The sequence below is a fragment of the Eulemur rufifrons genome, chromosome 29 (genome assembly GCF_041146395.1).
Source record: "Eulemur rufifrons isolate Redbay chromosome 29, OSU_ERuf_1, whole genome shotgun sequence".
Lineage (NCBI taxonomy): Eukaryota > Metazoa > Chordata > Mammalia > Primates > Lemuridae > Eulemur > Eulemur rufifrons.
In genome coordinates, this window is record NC_091011.1 from 82,317,302 (window position 1) to 82,338,231 (window position 20,930).

Sequence of the window (20,930 nt, forward strand, 5' to 3'; positions counted from 1 at the left end):
AGAGGTAAGAGCACATCGCTCAACACACTCGTACACACATGCGCACACAGCTCCAACGGGTGCGCTCCCCGGCCAGTCCCGTGTGGCTGAGTAAGAAGAGGCCCTCCTGGTCCTTATGTCTCTGGAAAAAGTGGCACAAAACTCGGCAGTCTGTATCCACCAGGCCTAAGATAAGCCTCAACTAATTACAACAGTGATAGAAAAATGTTTATGTTCAAACTGTCAAGGCTTTAAGTGACTGAGACACATGCATACACACACACACACACACACACACACAAGTATTATTGAAAAAATATAATTCATATTTAGAATACATAATTTAGAAATTGTCTCCATTTATCATTTTGTAATTGATGTTTATACGTATGCCACACATATACTACACAAATAATTTTTCCTAATAGTGTTATTAGCTTACACACTCAATCCCAGTCAGCTCTGAAGGAAAAAACATCATCTCAGCAATCCTAAGAGCTGAGGTCAAAGGGGGAAGTCTTGGCCTTACAGTGAAAAAGGCAAAAGTGCAAGCAACGCTTCTAATGTCCCTTTCCAGACTATGGCTCTGTGGCTCTGTGACTTCTCTCCCTGCTCCTGCAGAAACGGGAGTAGGATGAGATGAGAAGAAAAGAGATCAATGCTTTGGAGTAAGTCACCAAACACAGCACACAGGTCCTCCTCAGCTTTCCCAGGCACAGCCCCTACACACGCACATGCACACAATATTTATGCACATGCTGCTACACACACATCTGAAGAGAAAAGGATTATGTAACACCTCAGCTGTTCATTTTCGCAGGCCCAGCTGAAGTGGAGATCAGTCCTGTGAGTACAGAAGCCCAGGGTGAGAGTCCAAGGACGTCAGCAGGACGGGGGGAAAGGCCCCCTCCCTCTGAAGCTGGGAGCATGGGCCGGGCAACACTTAGAAGCTTCCAGCTTGGGGGCCTAGCCAAGATGTGAGTACCAAGTACCTCCTCTCTGGAGCCTCAATCTCCACATACGCCCCACACTATAACCCCTGCAGAATTGCATATTTCATGGGAAAACCAAATTAAGCTCTGAAATGCACACAGACCAAAAAAACCCAAAAAAACCCAAAAAACATAGAAACTATTTTAGGTCCATAAAGGGAGCGGCAGCACAATGTAACGCAAGGACTCAGGTTTTGAAGTCTGTGCGTGGAGACGTGCCTTGCCTCGCAGGATCTAAGTCATTTATGGGTAAAATTAGAGCAAAAAGACCCTCCTTGCAGGGTTGCTGTGCGGGCCCTGGACTGTGCCCGTGTAAGGTACCGGCAGCACCATGCTCAGCATGGAGCAGTTGCTCACTGCTTCCTTATTTTCCGTCCATTTTCTTCCCCTCCTGGCCCTGACCAGTTAAAAGTGATTTCCGACCAGATGTGGTCCTCGTTCCAACACACCTTGGGTGGTTTCTCAACATGTTAGTCCATTCTAACTTGCTTTTTCTACCTAAAATCTCCAAGAATAGAAAGACCCTTTTTTCCGTCATTTGGTCATCTCACATGCCTAAAATCATATCTTGCTCCACGGTACATGTTAAGAGAGGATGGCAGTGGTGTCAGGAAATCACAGGAAGAAAACAATACACACAAACACGAGCCTGGCCAATCACGGTTTCCCTTGACCAGTAAATAACCAAGGTCAGTGGTGACTCCCATTAGGGGAGGGGACATCGTTTACAGCCGTCACACCTGGCCCTGTGTGCTGCCGGGTTCTGCCCAGATCTTCTCACTGGGTTTCAGTAGTTGTTCCACAGGCCAGAGCTACCAAGACTTTTGGCCTTGTCAAATTAAGACACAGATGAACTTTCCAAAAGTTTTTATATCAAAAGCTCTTCCAAAACCAAGGGAAAGCAGCCAGCCCTGTATATAATGAAACTCCAAATGTGGTCAAGGACACTGAGAAGTTTACAGAGGGGCCCCTATCCATCAATGTCCAAGAAGGAGAACTAACATTATCTTGACCAGCGCAGCCCACTGGGCTCAGCCATATGGGGGACTGTCCTCATCCCGCCTGGCTTGGATTGAAAGACCTGAAAAACTCCAGTTGGGAACATGGCAAAGTGTGGTGGGATTTCTAGCCTTTGTAAAACTTCCTCATTTTCTCTTTGGATGTGGACCTCCCATTGGCTCTATCTGGTCCTAAAATGCCACCTACCCCCGAAATTCTAACCCCCAGCAATTCTGCAGATGTTTTAGAGGAACCTCTGTTTGTGGCAGGCAGAATCATGCCCCGCTCCAAGCTGTCCCTGCCCTCATCCTCAGAACCTAGGAATATATTACCTAACATGGCAAAAGGGACTTAGCAGGTGTCGTGAGTTAAGAACCTGGAGATGGGGAGAGAATCCCAGATTACCCAGAGGGGCCCACTCTCATCACATGAATCCTTAAAAGCAGAGGCTCTTTTCCAGCTGTGGTCAGAGGGAGACGTGACTCCGGCAGAAAGGTCTGAGAGATGCAATGTTGCTAGCTTTGAAGATGGAGGAAGAGAACCATAGTCATGAAATAGGGGTGGGCTCTAAAAGCTGGAAAGGACAGGAAATAGATTCTCCCCTAGAACCTCCAGAAAGGGATGAACCTCTGGACACTCTTCTGATAGAGAATTTCTTGGAACTTGGGTTCGGCAGAAAATACTGTGGACACATTGCTCCATCACCTTCTATAAGTGTCAGAGGCTGAGACATCTGAGGCCACCCTGCCCTTTCTTCCTCTTCAAGTTCACTGCATTTTCCTGCATGCTGCTTTTTGATTATGAAAATAAAAAGTTTTGCTCTGACACTTTTTTCCATATCCTTGTGTATTTTTCTCGGGGCCTGGACAGGTCTTTCGGCAGCAAATCCAGACCTTGCCCTGCTCAGAAATGTTTCCGTTGCCGGATCTTGCTTGTCTCCCGGTGTGCCCTGGTCGAACCATCGCATTTGCCAGCTCCCCCACGACTGCCGCACTGATCACGATCATCCTAACTCTGTCTTGGGGCACAAAAGCCAATCTTCAGAACAGGGAACCTGGGGGCCGAAAGGAGAGAGGCGAGAACTGCGGGAGGAAGGAGGGGGCCCCTCCACAGACAGCAGCCGGGGCGAGGGCAGCACACCGGACACGTGCCCAGCTCGCTCCCTCCCCAGCCTGCGGGGGCCCTGGAGCCCAGTTCTGGGCTGTCAGCAGAGACATATTTAGCACCGGTGATCTCATCTTGCAGAACAGCCCCAGGGCTCAGGGAAACATCACTCACTGTGACCAGTTGGCCCCATAACGTAGGTGGAAGGCACAGGGGACCCTCCTTCAGCGCACCAAAGAGGAGCCCCAGGACCATGAGGTGCAGGTGCAGGTGATGGCCAGGTCAGGGGCATTGCCAGATGGCTTTCCCCAGGGTCCCCAAGACCCCAGGCCACAGACAGCTGAAGCTTCAAGGCAGGTCTACAGATCCCGACATGCCTAGTTTGAGATGAACGGCCAGCCACACCAGGCATTCTCACGGTGGAGCTGTGGCTTCTGTCCCTGTGAATCCCCCCCCATGCCCACATCAGGACATGACATGACAGAGTATCTACAAATGCAGCAGCAGGCAGAAGGGGGGGAGGGAGGCGGCGCATTCCCTCCGCTGTTGACTTCCAATAAGACCGAGGCCCTACAAAGGGGAGTCAGGGTCCCTCCTTCCTGGCAGTGAATTGGTGGCAGGAAAGGATGAGAACTCGTCACCGAGCACACACCCCCTATCTCGCCACTCGCTCAAGCTGTCTCTCCGAGGCTCTGACCTTGGTTTTCTGGCTTTCTTAGCTGGAGACTTTTGCTGGGCAGTTCCCCTGAGGGCTTTCAGTGTGTTTCCTGGTCAGATTCCCTCTCATGCTCCTGGAGCACAGAGGCCACGAGGGCTCTTCCAATGCTGCCCAAAAGCAGTCCCAGGAGGGCGGTGGTGGGCGGGTCCTCCACTGGGTGAAGACCCCACCCTCCTGTTTCTGTAGCCAATGGACAGTGCCCCACGAGCCTTCCTGACCGAGGAAGGCATGAAAATAACTAAGAAAAATGAACTTGACTCCTCTCGAGAAGAAAGAAATACACTTCTAAATGTCAAATAAACATAGGTACTTCCAGCAGGCAGGACCCACAGAAGACAGTGGTCCGTATCACATTGCTAAAGTTGATGGATGGTGACGGTGAATAAATGCTGTCATATAAAAAAGGCCAGGTTTATATCCAAGCACACCCGGCCACCCCCATGTCAGTTTCAGTCATATTAGAGAAGATCTGCTCCCCGAGAACAAAGGCTGGGAGGCTGATAAATTCCGTACTGGGAAGTGTCAAGGAAGCATAATGAGAGACTGTCAGAGAAATCAAAATGTACTGAGAATTTGGGGTGACCACCAAAATAAAATCTGTCCCTCCAAAGACAGCACGAACATTATTATATTTAAAGAAAGGAAAGTTCTGCAAACAACTTAGAGCAGAACTGACAGCATCTCTTCAAGTGAAGACTTTAGAGAGAGCTGCAAGGAGAAATGGCAAGAGACAGGACAGGATGGACACCTAGAAGCGGGCATTAGGGCTGCACAGCAGGGCCCAAAGGGTAGAGGCAGGGTTATCTGTGGGAGTGAGGAATCCGTACAGGGGTCGGGCCCACAGGCCTGGGCCAAGGTCAGATCACACACACGTGTGCACACACACCACCTGCAGCACTGGGGCATTTTGGGAAGAAACAAAATTAGTTCAGATTGTGAACCATTTATCCTGCAGAGACAACATGATTTTTTTTTTCTGCTGTTCTTTTAATTAAAAGTGAGCTCATAAATCAAAGACCTTGTTTCCAGGCTGCAGGAGGTGGTAGGAGGGAACCTGAGCTTTGCAGAGCTGAGTGTGCCCTGCCTGTCCCGCTTCCCTCACCCAGGTGGCTCACCCCAGTTACAGCGCCTCACACGCAGCAGGGGCTCAGTGAGCGGCCGAGGGAGGCTCTGATGAATTATATCTCACCATCTTCACTGGGCTCCCTGAAGTTCTTCCAAAGAGATCTTGAGTGCACACGCACACACATGTGCGCGCGCACACACAATTAAATCCCACTAGGACTGGTTAGTGCATCTATTAGGAGCATCTGATGCTTCCCCTGGAGACCCCCCCCCTGGGGACTCTCTACCCTCTGTATTTTACCCTGCCTGGGTTCACACAGCTATTCACACCCATGAAGTCTGATGGTTCTTTTTAGAAGTTTAGTAAACACAGAAAGTCATACAGATCCTCACCATCTTCTTAATTTTTAATAGTTTTTTTCCTCCCGGTGTCTCAAAGAATGCTCTACAGATGTGAAATCCTATTGCCTTCGGCTCATTCCTAAGAGAGGTGGAGGGTGCCTACGTTAATACATTCATCGCTCAGTGGGTGGATACTTGTGGATAAACACTTTGTCCAAAGTCAGGAGTGCAGCCATCAACAAGGCTGAGGTTTCCCTGCTGTCGGTGCCAACATTTTAGGCAACACCCATGTCTGGCTCTTAACAGCTGAGAGGCCTGGACAGCCCCAGGTAGAGACACAGTCCCAGGCAGACACTTGGGCATGAAGATGGCCAGGGTGCCACGAGCAGACGTGGGAGGCAGCAGGGTGGCACTCAGTGACTCCCCTGGCTCCTCCTCGCCTTCCCTGGGCTTGTGAGATGGTTGCCATGACCACTGGAGGAAGCATATTGTGTTCCCACTTTCAAGCTGCTCCTCCCCTGAGCATCTGAAAGCTCTTTGTATACCCACATTTAAATGCCTTCATCCCTTTGGGGGAAATGAGGACAAAGGAAGGGGACCCACTAGAGGAGAAGGAATGTCAGAGAGAGAAGTGAACTTCATTTCAGTTTCCTGTCACGGGAGGGCCGCTCTATCACTGTGTCCTCCCTGACCCCCAGCCCCCAACCCCACTGCTTCCTTCTGCTCCTACCCCTGGACAGACCAAGAATCCAGACAAAAGCAAAGGTCGAGGAAGGAGCAAAGGTCCCCTTTCCACTGTCCTCAGACCCAAGTCCCTCAAAAAGAATCAAATTTAAAGCAGAGAGATTAAATTATCACTAAGCTAATTATGGGAATCACACTCAGGCTGGCTGCCAGGAAGCGAGGTCACCAAGCAAGAGGCATTAAAATTAAAATTAAAGGCAGATGCAAGAAGCACTTAAAAAAGCAACTGGGAGACTCATTACCCCCACAGCCGGAGGAGAAGGAAACCACTCTGGTGGCTGAGGCCCTGTCCATCTGGGCGTTAGGCAGAGCATTTGACAGCTAAATAGCTCCACTCTGTCATCATCTGGAAGCCAAAGTGGGCGAGTCAGAGGTAAACTGATTAGAGGGTGTGCTGCTAATTTCCCAGATAGAACATGAGGGAGGCAGATTCTCCAACCAAGAGGGTGACCAGCTCTGGGCTTAGAGCACAGAGAAGGGTGTGCTGGCCCCTAAGTGAGCACATATGGGTGCACGTCACCATGCCTGGGTGAAAACCCAGGCACATGCCTAGGTATGTGTGTGAATCAGGTACGTGTGCATGTTTATGACTACGAATGTGTGTGGGGAGGGAGCACACAGCCATGCACGCATGGGTATATGCCTTATCTACCTGAAAATAGAAGGTGAAGAGCTTGGAGAAGACCAAAGAGCCCTCCTAGCATAACTGCAACCAGGCAACTCCTTACCAGCTTTCTGTGACTGCCAAGGCCCTCCCAATCACTGCCGCTAGCTCAGCCATGAAAATACGCATCATGTTGCCCAGTTATGGATGATTGATGTTTCCTCACGCACCATCGATGCCACACAAGTTTAAGACATGTTGGCCAAAAACTTGGCCATCTACAAAATGACTTTGAGAGCTAAAAATCAATTTTTCTTCAAACCGATCTGCAGGATGGCTTCCTCCACAGAGGATTCTAACTCTGCCATTTTCTTGCCTTTTCTAGAGGGGAGCAGGCTAGCTGGGAACCCAGTGAGGAGGTCTGGAGCTAGGCTTGAGTCAGCAGCCAGCCTGGGGTTCCTTGCCCAGAGGAATGGAGTTCAAAGGGCGATGTTCTGCCCGTGTCCAGAGTGAACTTTTGGAACTCATGGTCAGCATAGTGGGTTCAGAGGAAAAGTGGGGGAATCTTTGGAGGTTAAATTGCTTAAGGAAAATTAGTTTGGAAAGCTCTATTTAATTGTAGGTAAAAGAAATGATTCAATAAATTTGGATAATTAAATTATCCAAGAGACATCTGCTGAGCACAATCTAATCATTGCATTTAGTAGGAAAGTGCCCTCACTCTTAAGGAAAACTAAATTCAGGGAGATACAAAACACCCAGAGCCTGACTAATGGAAGATAATGAACAACTCCGATTTCAGTTTTAGGAGAAAAATGTAAATCACAAAAGAAAAAAAAAAAAAGAAAAACCTCTGAGAGAGGATTTAGTTTAAAAAAATAATCTCCAACATTGTGTCTAAGGTTGATGATATAAAATCAGCCACATCCTATCTTTTTTGCACATTTTCCCTAACATTAAACAAGAAGAGACCATGAGCTCTTAAGTCAAGAAACACCTAGAACACCTAGCACATTACAGATGACTGGGAACATGTTTCTTGACGGGATGCTGATGTTCACAATAATCATCCTTATGGAAAACTGTATTGACAAATTATGGAAAAATATTCCTTTCCCTTCTCTCCCACTTCCCCCCCACCACACACTCACAGGTGGGGCTGCACTTCCCACACCATTCACTCTGGCTGGGCCAGTGAAATGGGAGTGGCAGTACCATGTGCCATCACCAAGCCACAGGGCTCACAGCCACGACACAGCTCTGCCATGTCTCTTTTCCTTCAGCCATGAGAGGGGCATGTCCCAGCCTCTGACCCAGATTAACCCAGATGAGGAGCAGAGCTGCTGTTGACCCAGGGTGCACATGAACATGGACTGGAAATAACCTTTGTTGTTGCAAGCCACTTAAACTTGGGGCTATTTGTTACGGCAACCTAACTTAGCCTAAGATAGCTGATACACATACAAACAAACACACGCACCCATACAGGCACTATAAGACCCTAAACCCAGTGGTCAATTCTTCAAATACATTTTTTATTAAGCACTTGTTACCTTCAGGGCAGTACTGTGGGGCACCTGACGTTTAATTGGGAAAAGGTTTAGACACGCTGGGGAAAAAAGATCCAGCTATATTAATAAACAGTATTTTCTCCGGGAAGAAAATGAACAAATTCATTTCAGAAAAAGATCCCAACTACAATGTTGAAACCTTCTATTGCCTATGATTTCTGGGTAATCAAGATGTGACCAAATAAAACTCAAATTGATAAAATGGATACATTATGAGGCTACTAATTTTATTAAGAGAAAAGGATTTTTCATTTTAGAAAAAGATCCATTGGCTTCCTCCAATGAATCCACATTTCCTACCTCAAAGCCCATGATCCTTCATTAGACTGAGAACCACAGCCCAGCTGGGGCAGGGAAGCAGCCAATCCCCCACAAATACTAAATATTCTATGCATGCTAAACTGATACGCTTAAACTTTGGCTATATAATTACATACAACTTTTCAAAAAAATCTGTTTACCCATCATGAGAAAAACATGTAGTACAAGGATCCTGTTTCTGGCAGAAAATCATGAATAAATCCTACGCTGTGTAGGGGAAGAAAGAACTCAAGGAACAGAGCTGAATTATCACGGGAGGAAATGCTGGTAAGTTAGCAGAAAGACCAAGGCCAACAATTCATTGACTTACAGAGTGGACTGAAGATATCTAGCTATCTTTATTGTCATCGAAAACCACAATGTGCATATGATGCCTATATGATTTTTAGGTATAATCCTGCCAGGAGGCTGAGAAAGCAATTTGCATCTAAGACTCCCTTGGGGAATACCTGGGACACAGTAGGATTTGGTTTAAGTTTTGGATGCAGTGATGAAAGTGAGTCATCAGGTGGCTTCAGCATCATTCTGGACTCTGAAGTCCATCTGTCCGAGGGCACCTCCAGCACCCGCATGCTCACATCTGGGTGGGGAGATGTGAGTGGTTAGGCAGAAAGACAACCCATCCCTTTCCCTTCCAACCTCCTTGCCTCCGAAGCCTCAGGAGCCTTCGGCAGGAGAGGACGAATCTTCTTGAAAGGGACTCAAAAGAAGTCCCAGCAGAAAAACTGGGACCAGGGCAGGCACTGGGGATGCTAGAAGTTTCAGTAGCCAGAGGGCAGCCTAGGGGGCGGGGGAAACACACTTCTCATAGACCCAGTCCTTGGCGAGTCCTTCCTAAGCCGACTCATACAGGCACCAACAGGACAGAGCAGGTCGGCAAAACAGCCCTGGGTCCCCACCCAGCTATGCCGTACACAGACTGTGAGGAACGTGGTCTTCCACCCTTCGCCTCAGCAAGCCTCAGGCTCACATTGAGCAACAGGACATGGCACTAGGCATCTAGGGGTGGCCTGGTGGGGGGACTGTGTTGCTCTTTACAGTTCTTCCAGATTCTTTTAAAAGGACATTTGACTATCTAAGGGACTATGCAAGCACACCTCTGACGCGCAGTCTCCTTAACCTCCCATCCAATCACACTGTTCCCTCAAGTCCCCAGACCTATAAAGAAACCATGGGGCCAGCGCTGCCCCAGGCCTTCCTGACCCCACAGTCATCCTAGCAGCACGGTGGGAAGTTAAAAGCACAATGCAGGAAGGGAAGAGCCAGAGCTGAGAGGGTAAAAGTGAAGAAAATAGGTAAAGGATCCAGAGAAGAGCTGGAACGTGGGGTCCAAGGGTTCGGCATTTAGAGAGAAAAGGAAGGCTGGGAGCACCGGAGTCAGGAGGAGGTGGCAGGATTAGGCCTCTGCCCCAGAGGGCCTGCAGCACAGTTGTGGCCTCTCACGGAGTGGAAGCAGCCACCTTCCCACGAGAAAAGACAGGGACCCAGGTGACCTGCACCATGAAAAATAATCCAGAGCCCAGGCTGCTGGGAGAGAGAATTCTAGTGAGAAACCAAAAGACAAAGAAAGGCCCCAGCCTGTCCTAGGTGGCAGGTCACTGGTAAGTGGAAAACCTCCGCCCTCCCCACGGCCACCTCCCACTCTGCTGCGATCCGAGCTCGGCATAATTGCTCCTTGAGAGGAAAATTGCCCGTTGGGGGAGGCTGGTGATGCGCGAGCAGCCGCGGAGGTGGGAGTCCCATTGTTTCTCAGGTGGGAGCCTCTTCCTTGGCATTTAAATTTAGCCGGGGCCCTTGAGGACTCAAACATGAAGGCCGGAAGGCCACGGCCGCAGCGTGGGGGGCTGAAAGGCTGAGCTGGGACCCGTGTCCTCAGTGTGTCGCGGCCACTAACACGTGGCAGGGCTGCAGGCATGGGGCCTTGGAAGGGTGGGTGAGACAAGTTCAGTTTTGTTTTTCTTGACTACAAGGCTGAGCGGATTGGAGCTGCTTTAGGAAGAGGAATCTGTCATACTGTATAGGATGCATTAAAGAGGGGAGCACTAGAGACAGGACGATCTGTTACAACCACCCCAGCACGAACCTCAAGGCCCCGAGCCAGGGTGGGGACAGAGGGGATGAAGGAAGGTTCTGGCCCACAGGCACCTGGCGAGGCACCAGAGGCCAGGTGGCCACCTCCTCCCACAGTCGTGGAGGTGACTTACTGCACAGCCCGAGAGCAAGGCCTCTGGTAGAGTCCATGATGTGACTGTAAAGGAGTCAGCCTTAGATTAGGTCGTGCGACCTCTGGGGAGTCGACTCCTTCCTCAGCGGTGGAATGGAGGCTGTAATGTTTACCCAGAAGGAAATGTTGAGCATTACATATGGTAATCAGTGTACGTCATAATGTGCCTGCGACACCCAGAACAATGCCTGGTTCTACAAAGTGTTCAAAACATCCCCTCTTCTGCCAGCCCCAATCACTAGGAAAACGACCCCTTCCCAAGGCCGTAGGTGCCTCCCGCAGAGGCCGAAGTCAGGAGGCGCAGGTTCTCCCTGCAGACTTCTCAGCGGTGACGGATTCCTCACCTGAGTCTGTCTCGACCACGTCAAGCACCACCCTCCACCTCCAGGAAGCAGCCTGACTCCCAGCCCCCAGGTGAGGAAGGCTCCGCCCCCTGGTGCTGGGGTGTGGCGGCTGCTTCCCCTCCCCCTGGATTCTCTAACGTGTATGCACAGTCGGAGCCTCAGAAGCCGAGACAGGACACTGTGCTAGGCCGCTGTTCCCCACCAAGGCGGTGCCCTTCTCCACACCACTAAAAGTGAACTTGAAGTTGAAAAGCCCTGGTTCGATGGCCCAGAAACAAAGCCCTCGTGTGGCCAGCGGCCTCTACAGGCCTCCAAAGGTCCCCCCGCTCTGGCATTCATGCCCTTGTGGAGCCCTCCCCGGAGTGAGAGCTGGACCGAGTGCTGCCTCCTAACACACAGAACACAGCAAAGGGGTGGGCGTCACTTCTGAAATTGGGTTCCAAAAGACGATGGCTTCCATCTTGCTCACCCCCTCTTGTCTCTCTCCCCCCTCAGCTCTCGGAGAACCCAGCTACCATGCTGTACTGTTGTGGCAGTGGCCCTCACGGAGGGGCCCACGTGGCAGAGAGCTGATTCTGCCACTGAGGACCGAGGCTTGCCCACAGCCGGGGGAGGACCCCTGGAGGTGGATGCCACATTCTGGCCTGAGGCTGGGGAGGACTGCAGCCCTGGCCCACACCTTCACGGTGGCCTGCAAGCATCCTAAGCCAGAGGACCCAGCTCAGCCATGCCCAGATTCCTGACCCACGGAAACCATATGATAACAAACGTTCTACGCCTCTATGTTTGGGAGAGTTTGTTATGTAGCAGTTGGTCACTAGTACGCCTGTGTCCTCCGGGCCAGGACAGAAGGTATGGAGTGAATGTGGAACACTTGACAGAGCTCTTTTTAAAAGTCACCAGGGAGGCTTTTATGAGAAGCCAAAGCTGCTGGAGAAGGCACCATGACATCACCAAGAGGCAAGCCCGGTGTCCGCATCCACAGGAAGTGCCCTAAGAACAAGCAGGGACTCTAAAGCAGACTCCCAATCAGAAGTCAGTCCGACTGCCGTGACCTTCCCATCGGCGCGGCTAAGGAAGTCTCAGCAATCGCAGCAACGAAGACCTTGCCTGGCTCCGTCCTCACATCGAGACTCTATTCTCCTCCCATCCAGAGACCGGCAGGTGCGAGCCCAGCAGCAAGGGGACCGTGTGCAGCTGGGGGCCACTTCCTTTTCTGTGTCTGCCTCCGCCCTCTTCTCTGTACTTCATGTCTTTCCTCCTTTGCCATCTTTGTTGTCTTGGTTACATGGCCAGACTCCTGATATGCTGCTAGTTTTCATTTTAATGATATGTTCTCGTAAAGCACAATATTTTACTTCAATTGCATGTGTCACCGGATAAATTCCTCCAGTGTGTCTGACATTTGGTATCAGCTGACTGAATGCGCTCTATGATTTGGGGTGTTTCTGCAGCACTTTCTTCAATTTTAATGTCTTTGCATTTTAATTTATGATCAGGATCTTTCTACACAAATGTATATATATAATATATATACACACACACATATGATTCAAAAAAGTGGCACATGTATCAATAAATCTTGAATTGGCAAAGCTCATTTAAAACAATCCCCCTAAATCATGTGCACGAGCAATGATCATTTGGAAAATAGAATGACAAGTGTTCTTGAGGTGCCATTTGCTGGGCTCTCAATGTGTGTTTCAGGAGGAGAAAGTGTCAGTGCCAGCTGTTGGCTGCAGCAGGAACTTCAGCGATAACACCCCCGTGCTTGTTCAGGTCAGCTCTGAGTGACCACTTGAGATCCCCCCAGGGACATGCAGGGAAGGTGGGCGGGCCCGACGGCAGAGTAGTGAGAAATAGGAAGGGGTATGAAAATAGAGCCAGCAAGGACACACTTAAGTCAAAAGATGGTTGGGCAAGGGCTTAATAGTGTTCCGGAATATAAAATATGTCCAAAAGGACATTGACTAGCATAGTTGCTTTCTTTATCTACTGGGTACAACATGGGGAAAAAAGCTTCAACACAGCAGAAGAGATTGAGAGGACGTGGACGGAAGGCCCATGAGAAGTGCACAGGTTGGCACCAGGCAAAAGTGGCCTGAAGACTGCAAGGACTAAAGACAGAACACCATGTCCCTGTCCCTGGTCAGACGTGAAGTCAGGGGAGGGCGGGTGGCCCCACTGGTACATCTGTGGCTCTTCTGCCCGGAGCTCCTTCAACCCCAGCCTCCCCTTCCTGTAACCCACAGGTTGCGATCTAGGCAGACTCAATATTTGCAAAACCAGAGGTGGAAAATGCAGAAACAATGCAGCAAAAACAGTGAAACAAAAATGCTTTGATGGCCTTTTCCTATCATGGAAATTGGTCAGCAATGATCCTGCCACGTTTCTGTTCCTTTCTGCTTGTGTTTAACCACATGGGAACCTGTGGCAGCTAAGGTTTGAAAAACGACTAGCACAACAGAGCTACCCGACCAAACCCTGTCTCAAATACACTCACCCTCTCCCTTCATCACAGGTTCCTAGCCAATTTGGGGTTCCAGCACTGTTATCTCTGTTCCATTTCCCGATACTTCCACACATCAGGACAGCTTTATGGGGCATGAATGTATTTTTAGTTAAAGTGGATTCAAATGTCCAGAGGAATTTTAGAAAGAATTCCCAGATACATTTAGGAAGTAGCAAAGCAGGGGCTGGACTCTCTGATCTGATATTGCTTTGCAATTCCAGCACTGCAGACACACACACACACACACACACACACACATGCAGCATCCCTTTCTGAGAAGCAATGCTCAGAACGGCACTTAGTGGTCTCCCACCACACCTTGTGGATCCATGCAGAGGGCCTAGGGAACACAAGGAAATTAATTTTAAAGCAGGCTCAAGAAAAAAAATTGTGAAGATTAAATTAATCTGCACAACAATTCCCAATAAGAAGGATTTTTGTGTTATCTACTCCTATTAACTTTCCAGGCAGACACATACCAAATACCTATGCAGAGAGGCTGGTGTGGATTGGTATGTGCACATACACCTGAGTGCATGTCCTGCAACAGGCTAATAGCTGAGAGTTCTGCTTAACCAACATCCGCAGAGTGCTCCACCCCTTAGGAGCAAAACACCCAGGAAAGATGCAATCATAAAACAAAAGAAGCAATCACATCTCAAGCAGAAGTTTATGATGTGTTGGTTCACAATGAACATTAGTCTCTCCTGCTAATGTCAGGCAGTAATTCACTGTGGAAAAGCAGCCATAAAAACGATCATTTAGTAAAAGGTAAGCAAGAGGCAGAGACAGACAGAGCGAGAAAAAGGATCCCAGCAGAAATATTTAAGCAAAGAAATCGTGTCCTTTTGAGAAAACACGGACCCGGTGACCCCAACTTGGGTCAAAGGTTTTAGGCTTGCTTGACCCTAAAGCAAGTCAAGATTGTATTTCCCTTAAGATTTTTACTTACAGTTAAAATTTTAACAGTCTACACGTTTTATTTCTAAGTTCCTATACACCTCCTGATGACTGTGGAATTTATATGCCACGCTTCGTAACCACACACGCCTTTAACACTCACATCGGAAAATGCTGCCAATACCATCCATAATGCACACACATCAGAAAACATAAAAGACAACCAAATTGGCACTTTCATCACCTCCTTTCCCCCTGCCTCATGTCATGTGTGCACTAAAGGAGTGAAATTATGGTCATCAAAGGCAAGGTTGCAAATGATTGGCACCCACAACTTTCAAACAAAACGAAAAGAAAGTAATTTTGAGGGTAGCCTCCAGGTGGCTCAGTCTAGCTCCTGGGCCCCTGAAACCTACAGCAAACCCCCTTACTCTCAGCAAAACACCAAGCCCCCTCCCACCCACCCTCACCCCAACGTCAAGTCTCTTGTCATATTGCAAAGAACTCTGAAAGGTCCTGGATACACACAGGAGATTATTACAGGGCTCAGAGAAGCCAACTCTGTAATTACAGCTACAGTATGATTTCCATTATTCTCACACCCCGGCCTCGGGCACTCACAAAACTTCCAGCCCAATCTTTCGGTCCTCCTGCAGCTCCACAGCTTGTCATGGCCGGGCTTCTGCCCAAAAGGTGACTATGGTCCTGATAACCTCTGGGAACAGCAAGTCAGAGTTATTACAAGGAAAGGGGCGTGGTGCTTCATGAGCAAGGGATGCTCAGGAATTCTATTGTTGAGAAAAAATAAATAAACAGGCCACTTTTGCTTTTTATTATTTCAAACAACAGACTGGGCAGCCCAGCCTTCCTTTCCCAACGCAGACGGTCCCCCTGGGCTGGCTGTGCTGAGTCTGCAGGCGGGGGGGCTGGGCCGGAGCAACACTATTAAAAGGCTGCCACTCTGAGCCCGTGGAGCAGAAAGTTTGGCCGTCCCAGTGGCCTGGCTTTCCCCAGGGGGACTGAGGTGGCTCATTCCGCCCCACGTGGCTCCTCCACCCTTACCTTTCAAATGCTTATGCCTCACTGGCCCCACCGCTGCTCTGGAAATTAGATGGTCTGTCCCAGGAGGCTGAAACAGAACTGTTCTTATATATATAAATGCACCAAAGGCAAAGACGGGAAATGCCGGCCAGTGATTTATGAGGCCCCGGCCTCCTGCTTGGGTGTTGCCTGTTGCTGCCGCCGGGCTGACTTCTGGGCTCTGCCCCAGGAGGGTTGTCTCTGAGCATCTGAGCACTTTGCGTGCCCAGGCTGCTGGGCTGTCCTCATCCTACACTTGTGGAGATGTGCCACACCTGGCCTCCCTGGGGACAGCCTTCCACAGGTGACAGAGTGCCAGCCACCGTCTGCCTCAACCCACCCTCGGACCAACGGCATACATCTGCAAGTTGACTGTCTCGGTTTATGATGCAGCTGTGGCCAAGAAACATGTCTTTTTTTTTCCCAAGAGAAAATAACGGTTCTGTTACGTGCACTGAACTCCCAATGTTCATTTTGCTGACATCATTCACTGTCCAACCAGCTCAGACAATAACAGGGAAAAAAGAACCCCACCCAGGGTCTATGCTGTCTTGCCCCCAAGTAAAGGATCTCCTGGCAGCTGGCAGGAAATTCCGTGCGTGGGAGTCTTTTAGGGCAGTGGAGGAAGTTACTTCTCCATCGCACTGAGACTGGGCCCACTGGCGGAGAGCAAAAGCCGCCCGCACTGCCGTGGTTATGCGCCCTCAGTAGCGCCCATTCACCCACTGGAGCAGGTAAAGCAGGTCACAGATGTCGCGCTGTATGACTTGTACACAGCCAGGCCTTTGGTATTTAGAATTCACTGTTCCAGCAAAGCAAACTCATCGAATCCCAGTGAAGAACTGTGTCATGTGAGGAACCAACGGAATGTCCACAAGGTCCCTGCCCGAAAGTGCACGCACGTCTCTCCTCAGAGTGACCAAGTACACAGAGGAAGAACCAGGAAGGCTGTGCAGACCAGACGCAGCAGCTGTGTGGGGACAACACGCCCACACCTCACAGTGTCTTCTCTGGGCGCCCACCAAGCTCAGTTCGGCATGTGAGCAAACATCGCAACAGAGAGTCAAGGCAGCAAGGAAAGGTTCCGTTACATTTACTATGTGCTTCACAGAAAGGCAGGAAACTAGGAAATACAATTCTTAAAGATGTGTATACGATGGTTAAATTATTTTTTAGCTGTGACACTGAAGGCAGAACACTCAAATTAGGCGGTTGCCCCTTGCTGGGCAGTGCCCGGCACACAGCAGGTTGCAGGCATCCTCCTTGCAGAGTGCCACGGCGTCTCGCCAGTGCCCCTGCTCTCCAGTCCCAGACATGACCCACACAACTGCTCTACGCACACGCCCCCCACTCACACACGCTGTGCTCCCCCCTCTTGCTGTCCACACCCTCACATTCCAGACCCACAACCTGCTCCACGGAGATGTCGGATCGCAGAAAGAAATGACGTGCTGGGCCCTTACACAGCAGGATGACGGAATAGGCACAGTCCTCTAAATATGCACAGAACATTTCCTCTTGACCGTCCAGAGCTAACACCCAGAACTACAGCCAAGGGGAAAGGAGGGAGGAAGGCTCGGTGTGGATCAGACAGTGCCCCCACACTCAGTCTGAATCACACAAGGTCCAGAGAACTCCAGGAGAGGCCTAAGGGCAAACAGGAGCTCCACGTGGGATCACCAGTGTTTCCTGGAAAGGGACTGAAGTGCAATTATTGGCCAGCAGGAAACAGGACCTCTTGCCTATTGTCTTAGAAAAGCTTTTAACCCAATCAAGGAGGGCATGCTCTAGGGCCAGCTCCAACTCAGGGAGATGAGAAACCCAAGAATAGAACACTCCAGGATGGATGAATGCTCCTAAGACAGAGCCAAGATCACTCCGTGCCCCCAAAGCCAGCCAGTGTATGGAGGAAGGGTCAGGTCCCCAGCACATGGCGCTCTGCCCCACTGTGAGCAGTTCTATGCTCCCACCGCCCCGTGGTGTCCTCACCCCGCAGCTTGGCTCTAAGCCCCATTAGCGACTCTACCAGGCCTGTGCTGTCCTCCATCTGTTCCCCGAATGGATTCCAGATGACGCAGCAGCCAGAAGGGCTGGAGCAATGGGGACAGGCACGCCCCTTCCCTCTGCCCCCCTTCCCGGACCACTGGACCACCAAGACCTAACAAAGCCTTGGCCTTAGGGCACAAGCCCAATTCAGCTATTTCCAACAACCCACTCAGCCATTTCCAACAACCTAGCAGGCTGGGCTGACACCTTTCGTGTGCACACCAGCTCTAGGGAAGAAAGCAAATCCTCTCACCCAAAACCTCTGCATAGAGGCAGAGAAAGGACAAGGCGATCATCATGACCTCAACAGCTGCATACCTCCTTAGCTCAAACCTGGATCACCGGCCCATAGGCCCACAGTCAGAATAAAGCATGAAATAGTATCCATCCCAGTGGGGACAGACTGTCTTCACGATAACCAAAAGGACAGCGACTCATTCCTACCTTCTTCAGCTTGCCACTTTTGGTGCCCACGAAGGCCAGAGAGTGATTCTTGTAGACATAGGCAATGACAGAAGTCATGCGGTCCCTGTCTTCGGTGAAGACGGGAATGCCACGCACCATGTCGGACACTCCCAGGGGGGCGTTCATGTCGAGGCCACAGAAATTATCATCAATGGTCAAGAGCTGAAAAAGTAAAAACAGAAAAATTAGAAGGGAGCATCAGGGCGATTGGTAGAGATATTAAGTCCAGGAACTATAGAACTAGAAAAATCCTTAGAGAGGGAACAGCTGGTACAAATCCCTCCTTGATCGTGTGAAAAACTCAGCGCCAGGGAGACTAGGTATCCTGTAAATAGTCATCTGGGCAGGCAGCTGCAGGACCACAGCAGAAACACGGATCCCCCGTCCCTTCTCACCGCACTCCTGGCTCCCTGCCCCTGCCCCAAGCCCGCCAGGCGCCATCTTGGTAGCTGGGATGGCCCCTCACTGCCACCGGGGTGGGGGCTCCGGACAGCGTTGCTCAGACAGGCGAGGGATGTGGTCTCCACATCTACACACATACAGTTGTGCAGACACACAGACAAGGACTGGAAAGTGTAGAACGGAGAACTAGAAGCATTCACACATGAATAGCACTATCACGCAGGGGTGTGTACAGACAATCGGTAGGGGAGGAGGAATGGGAGGTTCAGGATTGAACCCCGAGGTGGGCTTCACCACCCCCACCTCAGGCTCCCTATTTCTTTTAGAACACAGCAAGCAGGGGCAGCTCTGGCCTTGTCATGCCTACACCAGCCTTTCCCAAAGTGTCGTCTGTGGAACCCCAGCCCCCTGAGATGCTCTACACAAAAGGGCTCCTCAGGCAAGGTTCTGGGAAACATGCTAACACCATCTAAGAGGGTCATGATGATTAGTTCCATGAAAGCTCTACAAAGTCTTTTTATGAAGAAATACGTGTAATTTTATCCCAGCCTTTCCCAAACATGTTATTCCCTAAGCCACTTTGGACGGGGATGGCTACTAGCATTCCGTAAAGAGAATATTCTCTAGGAAGCCTGTGAGACACTCCGCCCCAGCTCTTGCTCCTGACTCCAGGGAGTACAGTTCCAAGAGTCGGAAACCAGTAGGAAAAGCCCTGGGGCCCGTTTTCCCCACTGTATTTCTGGCTGAATCTCTCCCTTTTTCGCACTAGACCCCCAGATTCCCCCTGTGACAGAGGGTCTCAGCCGGGTTCTGTGGCCCTGGGGAGTGGTGAAGCCCTGATGGCGGCCAGTGGCCAGTGAGGAGTCCTCCAACCTCTCCACAAGTAGCTTTGGTCTTGCACCGACCTCTCCGCGGTGCCGGGAACTTACACCGGATTTTTAGTTTCTGGGAGGAACCACGTGGCCTCAGAAGAGGTACGCCATTTTCCTGTGCTTTTACTTTCCACTCTATAAAGACAAGCGAAACAATCCCTGCTTTTTGTGGGCTACCATAAAGCCTGTTGAGCTCACACCCATAAACATCACTGGACTTTTCAGAGAAGGGAGTGAAATAAAATACAAGGTGTCATTTTTTTAAAGGCTTGGAACCAGCCAAAGGAAAAGGCATCTGGAGAACAGCGGGCAGGCCCTCGTCAGCAGGGCCGTGCGAAACCAGCCAGCTCTGAGCCCCCCGGGTCTCGGGGGCTCCTCCCAGGTCCATCCAGCGAGACAGCATGCTGAGCACCCAGATCCCCTCGCTGACCTCTCCCCGCCTTCCTGCCAGGGTGGCAGCAGTCGGGGTGGAGAGGGGCAGAGCGTGGGCAGCCCCAGCAGGCCACGTGCAGAGCAGATGTCCCCTCCACGCCTTTGATAGCCTCAGGCCCCTCCTGCGTGGTCTGGTCCAACAGCCCAGACCAAACACAGCTCTTTCCCCTCCCCCTAGAAAAACCATAGGAGTCAAATTTCGGAGGGAGTTTTTAAGATCCAGTCTGATCTTTATCATTCTTCCCTACAATGAGGAAAAGGAGACAGGTGAGAGGGCAGAAGAGAGGAAGGAAAAATCCAGGCAGAGGGAAGATGATGCCCTTTCCTGCTGGACGTAACTGTGGCAACTGGCCAGGCCTTCCGGGGCAGCCCGGGGTGCTGGGAATCCGCACGGCCCCGCATGTCCTGCTTCTGGCTCACAAGGAGCAGGCATCCCTGACATTCTCAGTCCTGAGCTGTGGTCAGGGACCTCTGCCATCAGCAAACTTTGTATTTTGCCCATTATGACCCATTTTCCAAGTCAATGAGGCTGAATGATCTTCCATACTGCACAATAGGAAACTGAGGCAGGGAGCGAGGCAGTCCAGGTTTCCCAGCCCCCACTGCTGCCACCAACACATTCCCCATTAACCTGGGGAGACCTCAGGCCTCTTAGCTCCCAGAACTGCGTTTCTGAGCGATCAGGGTTACTGACCACGAGCCTTCCCTTGGCTGGGCAAAACACAAGCAAATCAACAGCCACCTACGAAAAGAGAGTGTGGATTTGGTCAACCACATCATTAAGTTACCAGAAAGTCAGGGACCTGTGAGTCCCTTCCTCTGTGGCACCTCACACAGCAAGAGGCCTAGGTGAGATTTGGGACGATGACAGCTTTCCCCAAGTCTCCCTGAGACTCTGTTTCTCCCTCTGAATGGGCCCCAGGTGATGAAGGTGAGATTGAGGCCTTTGCCAAGCACAGCCCAGGTGTGCGAGGACGCCGAGATCCCCCAGCCACGGCAGGAGGTGGCCTTACTCTGTGTCTCCCCAAAGCTGGGGGAGGCATTCTTACCGTCAGGGCAGTGGGAAAAAATCACAGACATGGGTCCCAATGGCAGCTCAGCTGCTTCCCAGCGGCACAACTTGCTCCTGCTGTTTTCTGAACCCGACATCCCTCGGCTGTAGAGTGGGAAAGGTAGCAGGGGTGAGCAGAACTGGGAAGCACTTCACCAGCGGA

General features: G+C 50.6%; 1 protein-coding gene across 2 annotated transcripts in view; it reads right to left on the minus strand.

Moving 5' to 3' along the window:
* Positions 1-20,930, minus strand: part of PLXNA4 (plexin A4) — a 346,342-nt gene that overhangs the window by 309,533 nt on the left and 15,879 nt on the right. For both annotated transcript variants that reach the window (XM_069461824.1, XM_069461825.1), the window contains exon 2: positions 17,990-18,172. In XM_069461824.1, the coding sequence (XP_069317925.1) occupies positions 17,990-18,172 (183 nt within the window). The remainder of the gene's footprint in view (positions 1-17,989; positions 18,173-20,930) is intronic.